Source organism: Loxodonta africana, chromosome 2 (assembly GCF_030014295.1).
Source record: "Loxodonta africana isolate mLoxAfr1 chromosome 2, mLoxAfr1.hap2, whole genome shotgun sequence".
Classification (NCBI taxonomy): Eukaryota; Metazoa; Chordata; class Mammalia; order Proboscidea; family Elephantidae; genus Loxodonta; species Loxodonta africana.
Genome location: NC_087343.1, coordinates 220,557,418 through 220,571,726, shown reverse-complemented (window position 1 = coordinate 220,571,726; position 14,309 = coordinate 220,557,418). Strand labels below are relative to the sequence as shown.

The 14,309-nt window shown below is 45.2% G+C and overlaps 1 protein-coding gene across 2 annotated transcripts in view; it reads left to right on the top strand.

The window, feature by feature from the left end:
- Positions 1 to 14,309, top strand: part of DSCAM (DS cell adhesion molecule) — a 774,401-nt gene that overhangs the window by 582,129 nt on the left and 177,963 nt on the right. For both annotated transcript variants that reach the window (XM_023559109.2, XM_064279473.1), the window contains exon 14: positions 9,889 to 10,056. In XM_023559109.2, coding sequence (XP_023414877.1) covers positions 9,889 to 10,056 — 168 coding nt within the window. The remainder of the gene's footprint in view (positions 1 to 9,888; positions 10,057 to 14,309) is intronic.

Below are 14,309 nucleotides of genomic sequence, written 5' to 3'. Positions count from 1 at the left end.
CCCCATCAGTCTTGTTCGCTGGATACATTAAATCCAGCACTTTGGGAAAGGTACTGTCTGAATGTTCCAGATGCTCCAAGCCTGGAACTTGTCTTGGCTTCGCCAGCCTCAGGCCCTGGGCGTGGTGGGCAGCCTTGGCTCACTCTGGCCTAGTGAAGCCCAATGTGGCCGTACTGACAACAAGAAGAAACAGGAGGAGTATTTATGTCCTGCCATGCCCATGGCCCAGCTTGTATAGTCTTCAAGAAACACTGGCTTGAGTTAGAAAAGTCCTACCCCAGCCACCCCAGACCTCTCACCTCTGGCCTTTTATTGGGTCTAAATAACCCCTACGGTAACTCCATCTTCGGGGTTAAAGGTGTGGTGTTTTTTCGGTTACCCCTAAATAAAACTCGGTACCACTTTCATGCAACTCCCCCACCTCCAGGCACTCTGAATGCCTCCCCAGCTCTAAACGTCCCATCTCACAGGGCTAATGTCGGTACTAAAAGTGATAAAGAACCCAGCGTGGTGCCTGCATATAGTAGGACTCAGCAAATGGATAATACTACTACCATACAAATGGTTAACACACTTGGCTGCCAACAGAAAGGTTGGCAGTTCCAGTTCACCCAGGGGCCACCTCAGAAGACAGACCTGGTGATCTAATTCCTAAAAATCAGCCATTTAAAACCTTAAGGGATGCAGCCCTACTCTGACATACATGGGGTCACCATGAGTCAAAATCGACTTGACGACACATGGTTTTTAGAAAATTTCAACTCTTCTAGATGGGTGTGATTATCGCCAAGTAAAAGATAAAGAAGCAGAGACTTGGAGTGACTTATCCAAAGCCACAGCTAGGACATAGCCAAGCTGAGAATCACCCTAGGCAGGTCGGATCCCCATTCTGATCCTGGTCCACACCTTCTAGGCCAGTGTGACCGGGACACAGATCGATTGTGTGAAGGGGCTAGTACAAGGTGGGCCTAGACTCTAAAGCACAGGAGAGGTGGGCTTCTGTGGTGGTTTGACTCCTCTTGAGGGCCCTCAATAACCTGTAGAAAGTGGGCAGGACAGGTGCTTCTAAATGATGGGATGATGATAGTTATAAATAAACAGTAGTAATAAAACAACAGTGGACTCACTCTGTGTGCCAGGCACTGAGCTAGGTGACTTACCTTTGAATGCCATTGGCCGGTGAAGACAAATGACTTTCTCAAGGCCAGCATCTGAAAAGTGATTGGATCAGGAGCCAAGACTGGCTGGGACTGGCTTTCCCCCAGGAGAAGAAGGTACCCAACCTCACACAAGAGTCAACCAACAATTTCTGTCCAGGAAGCATAATTCAAAACTCAGCAGATCCCACTGTCCAACTCCACCTGACCCCATCACTATCTTGCAGAAGGGAACTCCGGGATGGGTCCTCATATTGCCTCAATCACAGCAATCTCTATTTTCCACTGTGATCCCCCTCACAATGTTCCCTGGATGCTGGGCACAGCAATGCCCACAGTACCTCTGCAAAGGTGAGCACAGGTGTCTTTTCAGCAGGAAGCCCAGCACAGCAGGAAGCTTTTGAGACAGAGCAGACCCCACCTCGTTCCTAGCCCAGGCAGCCCCTGCAGGGTCAGGCTTCCAGGGCACAAGATATGGTCAGCGCTCCCAAGAAGTGATTGTAAGACGTTCGATTTTGCAAAAGCATTGAGACATCTGTGATGCAGACTAATCCATTGTTTAAAATAACAACAGTCAACACTCAAACGTGCCAGGCACTGTTTCAGGTACTTTATATGTATTAAACTCGTATACTATTCACAGCAACTTGATGAGGCTAAAACCACAATTAGTTTTATTTTACAGATGAGGAAACTGAGGCACAGAGATTTGGGGTAACATAGCCACGAAGCGGTGGAGGCCCATGTTCTATCCACTGTGACACCACTTCTCAAGTGAAGAGTCGTTGTGAAACAGATGATCACCATGTGTTGGGGTTACTTAAAACAGTAGTGGGGTGACTTAAAAACTATCAAATTGCAAAGTAACCTAAATTACCTATTTGGAACTTCCATTCAAACAATGACAGTACTTTACATTAAGATATTAAAAACAAAAACAAATATTACTATCCCAGGTACCTCAGAAAATGGAAGTGTAGTACATCCTTGACTGAGGCAGACAACAGCTAATGGAATAATTGTTGTTGTTAGGTGTCATGGAGTCAATTTTCAACTCATGGTGACCCATGTGACAGAGTAGAACTGCCCTATAGGGTTATCTTGGCTGTAATATTTACAGAATAGCAGCTGGGCATATGACCGTTGTGCCACCAGGGCTCCTTACTATCCCTCTACCCACTACCCAATGGTTAAGTGCTCAACCACTAGCTGAAGGGTTGGTGGTTCAAACCCACTCAAAGGTACCACGGAAGATAGGCCTGGTGATCTGCTTTCAAAAGGCATTGAAAACCTTTTGGAGCAGTTCTGCTCTGACACATGGGATTGCCATGAGTCGGAACCGACTTGATGGCAGCTAACAACAACCAAAAAAAAAAAAAAAAATTTTTTTTTTTTTTTTAACAACAACTACCCACTACCTACCTCAGGAAAAAGGAGGTCCAGAAAAGGGAGGGAAAAGAAAGGGTAGTTGGAAGAGATGGGAGATTTCAAACTACATTTTCTCCTTCTGCAATGAGAAAAGAATTAAAGCCCTTACAAGAAAGAATCCTGTTCCTGGGGTGTTCCAGTCAAGGCACCTGGAACCCTGGGGCCCAGTCAGCCTCTCTCACTGAACTCCCGTCTCAGTCTTTAGTGTGTGTCACTGACCCGGTGCATACCCCAAACTCAAAAACTATTTATCAGGTGGATGGATTAGGTGTAAGAAGGAGAAACCGAGGGCCCCTTCTCCATGTATACCTGGCCATTGACATCGGAACCTCTCAGGACCCCCACCATTCATTATCTCTAAAATTGCATGCAGATTTCAGCCCAATTAGGTGATTTCTTGAGGCTCCTTGAGTCGGTGTTGGAGATCACAGGCTTGACAGCGCTCTGTGGGAGCCAGGTTTGCTCTTCGGTGTTGGCAGTCCCCTTAATTGGCTACACAGTTTAGCGGTTAGAAAACAGGTGCAAGCATTTATCAAAGCCACAAGAAGCAGCCATTAGACTTCTTAGCCTGTAAGGGTCAGAAATTATTTTGCTTTTCTATGAAAGTCCAATGCCTTCTACTTTCCTTGATGTTAAAAAAAAAAAAAAAGAAAGAAACCCACCATATGCCCTATTCCATGCATCTGTAAAAAGAAGATAAAAAGGATTATCCAGACCCCAGACAGCTGGATATAATGCACTCTGTCTAGTAGTCTGAACCAAAGGAAAAGGAAAAAAAAAAGTGAATTCTCCTAGGCCTAACTTTAACCCTCTCTCCTCCCCATGTATTCCCTCAAGTGTCCCAGCCCTGCCGTCTCTCGTCTCTCGGCCGTCACTGCGGGAGACTCCCACAGGAGGGGTGACTGCTGAAAGCTGGAATATAAAATCACTTGCTGTCACGTCAGTTCAGGCTCCTGGCGAACTCGTGTGTCAGGGTAGAACTGTGTCCCGTAGGATTTTCATGGGCATGACCTTTGGAAGTAGATTGCCAGGCCTTTGTTTCGAGACTCCCCTGGGTGAACTTGAACCTCCACCCAGAGTTTGGTTAGTAGCTGTGCATGTCAACCATTTGTGCCACCTAGTCATTGCCAAAAACATAGGAAAAAGGTCAGTTAATGCCAAGTCTGTGGCATTGGGTTGCTTTCAAGTTGTTTTTTTCACATCATGGCCTGATTAAAGATACCCTTGTGTGATGGAGAGTCGGAGCCATATTCTTCTACCATGAGTGAGGGAGGAAGGAAGGGAGGGAGAGAGGGAAGGAGTGAGAGAGGGATGGAGGGAGTGAGTGAGGGAGGGAGGAAGGAAAGGAGGGAGGGGAAAAGGAGTGAGGGAGGAAGGAAGGGAGGGAGAGAGGGAGGGAGTGAGTGAGGGTCGGAGGGAGTGAGGGAGAGAGAGAGGGAGGGAGTAAGTGAGGGAAAGAGGAAGGAAAGGAGGGAGGGAAGGAGGGAGTGAGTAAGAGAAGGAAAGAGGGAAGGAAGGAGGGAAGGAGTGAGTGAGGGAAGGAAGGAGGGAGTGAGAGAAGGAGGGAGTGAGTGAGGGAAGAAAGGAGGGAAGGAAGGAAGGAGAGAGGGAGAAAGGGAGAGAAGAAGGATGGAAGGAGGGAGGGAGGGAAGGAGGGAGCGAGTAAGAGAAGGAGAGAGGGAAGGAAGGAGGGAAGGAGTGAGTGAGGGAAGGAAGGAAGGAGGGAGGGAGGAAGAGAGAGAAGAAGGATGGAAGGAGGGAGGGAGGGAAGGAGGGAGTGAGTAAGAGAAGGAGAGAGGGAAGGAAGGAGGGAAGGAGTGAGTGAGGGAAGGAAGGAGTGAGTGAGAGAAGGAGGGAGTGAGTGAGGGAAGGAAGGAGGGAGGGAGGAAGGGAGAGAAGAAGGACAGAAGGAGGAAGGGAGGGAGGGAGGAAGGGAAGGACAGAAGGAAGGAGGAAAGGAGGGAGGGAGGGAGGAAGGAAGAAAACCCGTGAATCACTTTGTAAAACTGTGATGCTCTTTTAGAAAGGGACCGAATTTCATCCTTGCAGTCCAATTTACCTTTTCAGGTTCATCCCAACCTATCGATGCATCATGAGATTAGTGGTGTGCTATTGAACATGAACTCCCCCGCCCCCGGCCCCCACAAACTCTGCAGTCGTTGATATTTAAGGAGACTTCTTACAAATCCCTATGAAGTTATTGCAGTTACTAAGGTGTGACTTCCTCACTGCACTTCCTTCAGAGAGAACAGCCTCAGTACCCACTGAATTTCACAAGGAGTCACAACGCCTTGCCTTGGTATAGGACCCCGCTGTGTCAGAATGCTTTTGCATTTGGTGTCTTATTCGATCTTCACAATGTCTAAATGACACATAGGTGGCAGGTGTTAGGTGTCTCATTTTAGGTAGAAGAGAACTAAGTCCTAGAGAGGAGATGGCAGATCCCACTGTCCACGCCGCCTGACCCCAACATTATCTTGTAGAAAGAAACTCCAGAACCAAGCCCCCATAGTCCTGTAATCACAGAAATCTCTAGTTTCCACTGCCCTTGATCCCACTCAAGACACATGCCTGGACACCAGGCCCAGCTATGCCCATAGTACCTCCGCAGCAGGTGGTTTCTGAGCCAGAAAAGACTCACTCCTTCCTAGTCCGGGCAGTCCTGCAGGGTCAGACATGCAAGGCACAGGTTGCCCAAGGCTTCCAAAGAGTGATTGTAAGATGCTCAATTCTGCAAGAGCACGAAGTACATCCACTATGCAAAATAGTCCATTGTTTAATATAACAACAGCAGACACTCAAATGTGCCAGGCACTGTTCCAGGGTCTTTTTATGTATTAAACTCATGTACTACTCACAACAACTTGATGAAGCTGAAATTATTATTAGTTTTATTTTACAGAGAGGAAACTGAGGCACAGAGAGCTTGGGTAACATAGCCAGTAAGTGTCAGAGCCCACGGTCTACCCACTGTGCCTTGCTGCCTCTCGAGTGCAGAAGTGAAGAATAGCTCAGATCACACAACTGGGAAATGGCTTGGCCTATGCTGGGACCCAGGACAATAGGCTTCCCAACTGTTGTTGCTAATACACACACATGTAATGCCTAATTGTGGAGCAGCATGCCAGTAGGCAGTGCCTGTCCCACCCACTGTCTTCAGCGCATTTCCAGGTCCTGGTGATGATCCAGTGGCTCAGCAAGGGGGCTCCAGAGCCAGCTGTCCTGGGCTCCCTGCTGGCCTGTCCCTTTCCAGCCACGGACCTGTCTTCCTCACCTCTGCAGTGCTCACCAGTTAAGTGGGACATGACAGCATCTACCTCAAAGGGCTGTGGCCAGAATCCCTCCAAGGTCACAGGCTGTCCTCTGGCCAGAAGGTTCCCCCTCATTCCTTGAACCGCCCAGTCACCACCACCTCCCTCCTAGATGCACTTTTTTCATCACGTCCTCAAGGACGCATCCCTGGTCCACATGGGACCAGGCCTCGTGACCCTATGCTTTCATAGCCTCATCTCCCTTTCCTTCTGGTGAGCGCCATTCTGTGGAATCACATGCTCGTCTCCATGGTAATTGGATGCACATATGTCATCCCCACCATCCTGGAAGTTCTGTGAGGTCTGTCTTTGCCCAACCTGTTGTCCTCAATATCTAGCATACCTGCTAACATATGGGAGGCACTTGACACATATTTGGTGAATACTCTTTACATTTAACACATTTAATTTAATTTAAAACCATTGTCTAGCACACAGGAAGCATTTCATAGATGGTAGCTTTTATTATTGCTCAAGCATGCATGCAGATGCTTATAAATAAAATGTCGCTAAAACCATTGGCATTTGTTAAACCATTCCTTCGCTGTTTAAGAATCCTCCATATCCACCAATTCTTCCATTGGCTCCCCAGTGGCAGGGACTGCGTCTGATTTTGTGTGCCCCTGAATCTCCAGAACCTGACACGGTGCCTGGCGTGTAGAGAATGCTCAGTGCATGTTTGCTGCATTGAATTTACATGGGACTGAAATCTCAGCACGACCTTTCATTTTCGCCAGCATCCTCAAACACATGAGTTGATCACGGGCTACATACCAAAGTAGGAAAACTCCTTATCTACTAAGCTAGGTACGCTCAGGTTCCAGGGCTGTCTAGACTCCAGAAGCACTGCTTCCTCCCTTTGCCTCTGCTGGCCTAGAGTAGGAACAGCTTCTCACCCTTGCTAGTGCTTGGGAGCCTCACCATCTCCGTGGGCTCCTTTCACCCAGCCCACACCTCCGTAAATAGTCCCCTTGCTAAACCCACTTTAAGTCTGACTATACGCCTCCTTTAGGCTCCCTTTGCATCTTTACATCTAAAACCATCATCTACCTCCTCCATTTGGCTGGGAGACCTGTAATAAATTCCCCCAAAATTTCATGCCTCGCCCTTCCTGTTTAGATCCTTACCCAAACTCTCTCTGTTCATGCTTTTACCTTCAAGTTCCTGGATTTGCTGGCATACTTTTTTTGTTTGTGATTTACTTGTAAGACATTTCTTTGTTCTGTATATCGCATGTTCTTCCGGTTATATTTGAATTTCAGTTCCATCCCACCAAGTCTCAGGACCTCTGTGTGATTGTTTCTAAAGCCTGCTATTATATTTTCAAGCACGTTGTGTTTGTAACCCATGGTCTACCTGCTTGCCAATCAGTATCAGAGATCAAAAGTCACGCTTTGAGCCCCTTTTCCAACTCTATTCACGACAGTCACTTTCTCATTTTCATTCCTCTTTCCTTGTCATATCATCTGCCAGAGTGGATTTATCTAGACTTTCTCCTCCTTCTCCATTCATAGTAACTTTAAAATCCTTCAGAATAACGTATTCTTTCTCAGTGCTCTTGACCTATAGCTAAAAATCCACCCTATGGTATGTTAAACCATACTCTAGAAATTATGATCATTGACACCATCTTTCTCTTTCAAAACACAGTCATTACAAGGAAGAAAGAGTGAAAACATGGCCCCTTCTCCAAGGACCTTTGGTTTCCTGCCCAAGCCTTCCTGCCTTGGTCCTCCCATATGGGCAGTTCATACTCAGGTGAATTGATGGGAGGTGGAGGCAGCTAGTGGACATTAATATAAGTCATCGGGCTCTCAGCCACTCCTAGACACATCCTCCAGTGAAGACCACTGTGTCTTCCTTGGCCCTGTCAGTTCCAGAAACTTACATACCACTGTAGGCAGAGTTACCAGTCACCATACTCATCTCCTTCTGGGGCTAGTAAGTGAGTTTCTCTGCATCTTGCAGTGCCTCTGGTTCCCTCTTCTTGTCCTCAACATCCTCTCTAGCAGGTCTGGCTTTGTCTTTGTGGGACAAGACTCATAGTTATGTGTACTCTATTTGTACAAAGCCTCATCTCTTCCTTTGTCCTGTATTAACACAACCCTTCTCTTCCATCTTTGGATTTTTTTTCTCTGTGTCATGTTCTTTCACCTTTAATCTTCTTGACTCAGATGATACTTTCTCTCTTAACTGGAATATCAAATTGTCAGTTTCTATTATGCTCCATTCCCACTGACAAGTTAGAGCGTTCACAAGCAATGTCATATCACATTATTTTTTTCTACAAATCCGGAAAATCTCTTGCATTTATGGTTACCTTTAAACTTTTATACTCATTATTGGGGATGGAAAGGGGTGCAGGATCATTTCAAGGACTCAGAGGCCTGGATATTTTCTGTTTATTCATCTATGTATTAAATGCACATTTATTTTTGCCCTGATGGCACAGTGGCTAAGAGTTCAGCTGCCGTAACCTAAAGGTCAGCAGTTCAAATCTAGCAGCCACTCTTTGGAAACCATATGGGGCAGTTCTACTCTGTCCTGTAGGGTCACTATGGGTTGAAATTTACTCAGGGCCAACGGGCAAAGTCTGGGAAAGGTCTGGGCTCAGAGCTTCCATGTCCCCAGAGGACACACTTACCGTTCTGAGAGCAGATATTCACTTTTACCACCCAGGAAGCACCACTGAGCCTCCATATTCCAAGGCCTTTATTGGCCTCACCATATGACCATGATAACTGAAAACCAAACTTGTTGCCACCAAGTTGATTCCAATTCTGACTCATAGTGACCCTATAGAGTAGAGTAGAACTGCCCCATAGGGTTTCCAAGGCACAGGTGGTGGATTTGAACTGCTGACTTTTGGTTAACAGCCAAACTCCTAACTACTTCAGCACCAGGGCTCCATGGCCATGATAGATGACATCATGTCCTGAGGCTTAGTCGGCATCGGGCCTCCAGCTGATCATCCTCAGGTGTGGTCCTGCTTTCAGGAACCAGGACCAAAAGCTAAATTGTTTACTGCAAGGAGCTTCCCCACCTCGAAGACCCTAGTCAGCAAGTGCCTGGACTCTTTAAAATAAGAACTGTTAACTGACATTCTCATCCTTGGTTGAAGCCCTAAAACCACCCGGTACATATTATTACTGGTTTAATGATCGCTCTTCAAACAAGGCGGTGCTGTTGTTAAAATTAGCTATGGTTGAAAAATCATTCCGACAGCAAAGGATTTGAGCCTACAGGATTTCAAAAATTGAGAAATATGTTTGGTAGACAGTTTTTATCCTGGAGACTGATATTAATTTCTATGTAAATATTTCATTTTTACTGCTCTGCATTTAGGAAAGAAAGAATCTTTTCCATGGCCTGAGTTTTACTGATTTTCACATACTGTTTAGAACCAGGAATTTTTTGGGGGGAGGGGGATAGATATTGAAACCATAATTCATAAAATCTTGTACAAAGAGTGCTTCGAAGTAGCTGTTTTCCACTCTACTGGCATTTCCCACGTGATCGCTACAAGTCCACCTGTTTTGTGTTTCCACTGAGCCCCTCAGTTGCAGCCCTTGTTCCCATGGTTGGGATAATGATCTTGTGATATCAGGTCTCTCAGATGGCCAACTCTGCCAGATAAAATTAACCCTGAGTTGTCATTTTTCTTTCTCTCCTTCTTTCTTAGGTTCATTACAGTTTTTGTGTAATGAACATAAAATTCTCCCTGAGCTACAAAAGAGTGCCTGTATCTCAACACTGGAACCTATCAACCCTTGAAAATTATTTTCAAGTAAAATTATTTTCAAGGGTGGGCGATAGGGTGGTTTTATGCTCATTTCTGATAGTTGGGTGCACTGTGCGTCACTCCTCATATGTCAAACGGGCATTACATTCATTTCTGGTTTTGTGTTTGATTCCTACTTGCAAACTTTCAAAGGCAGAGAAAAAAAACTCACGTCTCTATCTCTTCTTTTTTGAAAAACAAAACCCAAAAGACTCCTGGGATTCTGCTCAGAGAACCAAAGATGTTTCCCCTCAGCTGAACTCGGCTACCATCATTGATATCCACCCTTCCTCCACCTACAGCATCCGCATGTATGCCAAGAACCGGATCGGCAAGAGCGAGCCCAGCAACGAGCTCACCATCACCGCGGACGAGGCAGGTACGCCTGGCTGGGCATGCGTCCAGCTCTGGAGGAGCCCTGGAGCTCACTGTTAGGGCTCTGATGGTTGCATGCAGACCCAGACATTGCCCACCCAGGGTGGAGACTTTGATGAGTGGTCTCCATAGTTCTGTGACCTTGAAAAATCGCAGACCGTGCTCCACCTCCTACTTTGAGGACACTGCTCTTTCCAGTAGGGTTTAGTTCAAGGTTCTCATATCCCAGACTTAAAGAAAGATGTATGGGACTAACAGACTGGAGAGGTGAAAAGAATCACGTTCTTTTTACAATTCCTTTGTTTGGATGCATGAATCCAGGTTGATGGGAGAACCATGAGTGTATTTCTTGCATATGGCCCTGTGAAACCAAGGTGGGGAGGAGGGCACAACTGGGAAGCTGCTTGGGAGAGTGGAGAAGAGAGAAGGTTTATATATATATATATTTTTTTTTTTTAATTGACTAGGATGTTGGTATCTTTTAATAAACTTTATTGCTCTTTTTTCCTATTTCAGAGTAACTCATATTCAGTGTTAAAAATTTCTGAAACTGCAGAGAAGTATATTAAAGAAGGCAAAACACCTTCCATAATTTTACTACCAAGAGCTAACCTATGATCCTTTGGATAAAAAAAAAAAAATTTGGATATAACCTACTAAATTACCTTTGTAACCGATTTCATCACATACACACACATGTGCAAGCAAGCACACCTACACACATACACACAATTGCACACATTCTTGACACTGTGGTCCATTTGGGTTGTCAGGGAGTGCAGTTAACCAGTTTGCAAAGAACTGGATGATTAGGCAGGGGCCAAGGAATGCTGGATGTCAGCCTACGTCCTGGCAGGAGGGAAGGAAGCAAGCTATGTTGGGCTTCTCTGAAGAAGGAAAAGTAAGGAGCCAGGAGCTAGATCATCTCTTGGGGGGATAAAAAAAAAATGAGCCTATTTCCCAAACCTGGCTTCTTTCCCTGCCTGCAATCAGCGCCAACCAGGCACTACCTACTGTAGTTTTATCGGGAGGACACAAGACTCTATTCCTATTTCTTCATCACCGTGATTAAGGTGATCGCCATCCCAGATAACTAGGAGTCCACTGGCGATTCATTTTAGCTTGGATTCCAGGTTGACCTTGACTTGTTCTCCACCATCTACTTCTCTGTTACCTTCATTAATAGTGCTCCAAATACAAATTGCTTGTACATATCTCTTAAATACTTTTCCACAAATTGTAATGATATCTTCTAACATTTATTTAACAACCCTCCAGTTATTAGATAATAAGTTGCTTTGATTTTTTCACTATTATACCTTATTTTTATGCAAATAACGTGGGCCCTCTACATTGGTTTGCCAGTTGTGCCCTCTGCCCTCGAGGTATTTTCATAGGTGCTGCTATGCCAATTTTTTTTATATGGTACTGTAAAAAAAAAAAAATTAGCATAGTGTGCTTACAAAAATGTCTCATAGGCGGAGGGTGAGGTTGGCAAACCAGCGTAGAAGGTGTGCGTTATCTGCATAAAAATGCAGTCAACACCACTGTAATGAACATCCTTGTGGTATATCTTTTGGCATTCCCAAGATTATTCTATGTTAAACTCTAAGAAATAAGGATTGCTGGATTAGAGCAAATGCAAAATTGTAAGTCTTTGATATATGCAGCCAGTATTTTTCTCAAGGAAATACATTAAAATTTGCAATTCTCCCCGAACTACAAAAAAGCACATATGTCTCAACACTGGAACGCATCAGTCCTTGAAAATTATTTTCAGGAGTGGATGGTAGAACGATTTGATGCTTAAAAGTCTGAGGGTGGCCCTGTTTCTGAAACTTGGTTACACTGTGTATCACTTCTGATATGTAAAATGCACAAAATGATGCCTTTCTCCTTCTTACCACGAATATATTTAATAATTTAAAAAAAAAATCCAAGCTTTGAAAGTTCTCTGCATTCCTCAGATATAAGTGGGAAGTGAGTGTTTATCTGCTTCTGCAAAGACAGACTCTTATGTAAATAATGCAAAAAATAAAATAACCCTCTAAAAAAACCCAGTAGCTGTCAAGTTGACCCCAACTCATGGAGATGCCGTGTGTGTCGGAGTAGAGCTGTGCTCCATAGTTTTTTTGTTTTTTAATTGTGTGGAAACGTAACAAAATATATACCAATGCAACAATTTCTGCGTGTATATCCACAGGGTTTTCAAAGGCTGATTTTTTGCGAGTAGATCACCATCATTTCTTCGGAGATGTCTCTGGGTGGACTCAAACCTCTGACTTTTCAGTTAGCAGCCGAGCGCATTAACCGTTTGCACTACCCAGTGATTACTGTAATCACCCTCTGGCTCTGTGGGGTTTCACTATGCTACATATTTAGGAAGAAGGAGCTGCCCCCTCCTACTCACATGTTGTCTTTAACACCACACACATCTCCTTTCTTGTTAATCCCCTTTTCTAACCCTGCCCCGTCTCCACAACCTTCTCGGTGTAGCTGTGTTTTTCTGGTGGTACGTTTTGCTCCTGCTTTCTTGATTGCCATTCTTAACGCTGCTGTTGCTGCTTTTTATTTTGTTCCCTCTGTGACCTCCACTGCGGCTGGCAGTTACCATGGCAGCGTTTTCCTCCCCAGCCAGGAGGCCAGGTGACCAGCTGCTCCAGGCACCAGGCTGCTGTGCAGTTGCCTAGCATCTCCGCAGACGTACACAGGTGCCTCCTCCCCAGCTCCAGGGCTGGTTTTTGGATTTGTGGGTGCTAGCTACTGGCTGCCCCCCACAGCTGCTCTCATTTTACATTGAGACAAGCCAAGGAAAAGCCAAAGGAAAGGAACAAGCTTGAGCAATGTAAAGCTACAAAGCAGAATTTGCCTCTGTCCTGATGCATAGGTTTCCATAACTGAAATCTGAAAGTAATTTTCCTGCTGTGTCTCAGGTAGACCAGAGTGCCACAACCCTGACAAAAGATCTAATCAGAAATGCCTGCAATGGCTGCCACTGCCCAAAGGCACATCTTTGAGAAACTGTAACCACCTTGAGGTGGCCTTACTACCCACCACCAAAATAAAAAGAGGTCATCTCTCAAGCAGTGAGAATCATCAGATGGAAGTGGTGGACAAATTCATTTTTATGAATATAGTGCCTGTTCTGGATTGAATTGTGTCCCCCCCAAAATATGTGTCCACTTGGCTAGGCCGCGATTCCCAGTATTGTGTGGTTGTCCACCATTCTGTGATCTGATGTGATTTTCCTATGTGTTGTAAATCCTAATCTCTATGATATTAGTGAGGTAGGGTTAGAGGCAGTTATGTTAATGAGGCAGAACACAATCTATAGGATTAGGTTGTATCTTGAGTCATTCTCTTTTGAGATATAAAAGAGAGAAGTGAACAGAGAAGAGAGGGACTTCATAACATCAAGAAAAAGAGCTAGGAGTGTAGCGTGTGCTTTGGACCTGGGATCCCTGTGCTAAGAAGCTCCTAGATCAGGGGAAGATTAATGACAAGGACCGTTTCCCCAGAACTGACAGAGAAAGAAAGCCTTCCCCTAGAGCTGGTGCCCTGAGTTCGGACTTCTAGCCTCCTAGACTGTGAGAGAATAAATTTCTGTTTGTTAAAGCCATCCACTTGTGGTATTTCTGTTATAGCAGCACTAGATGACTAAGACTGCCCAAGTCTCAGGAATCTGAGAACACCTTTCACAGCCACCTGGCCAAGGGACTGAGTCTGTGAGGTTATACTACCGTGGGAGTCACACTCGATGCACCCACGGCCCAATGATGACCTCTCATGACTACCCCACTCCATGATCCTGTGCATATCAGCTTCTCCCTCTGTCCGGGAAGACCCTCTGAGCCCTTGTATCTCCCTTTATGTACTCTTTTTTCCAAAACAAGGCCAAAGGTGCCCCTTCCCTCACCCCATGTGATATCTTTTCCAGTCTCCCTGGATGGAGTTCCTGCCTCCTCCCACTAGACGTTGTCAGATGTCTTTCTAACAATAGCTTTTGAGGTGTATCATCATTTTTCCATGGACCCCTGTGTTTTGGATTACCCTGTGACCCCTCAACACCAGGAACTGTATTCTACTCATAGTTCTACTCTGTGTCTCACACCAGGGAGATGACTTAGTATATATAGGTTGGATATTCATAAACACATCTCAAAGGATTGTCTTTAGAATGTGTGTAATCACGAGCAATGTGCGTGTATGTACGTGATATGAGAAAATATATGGTAGGATGAAATCCACATTGAAATT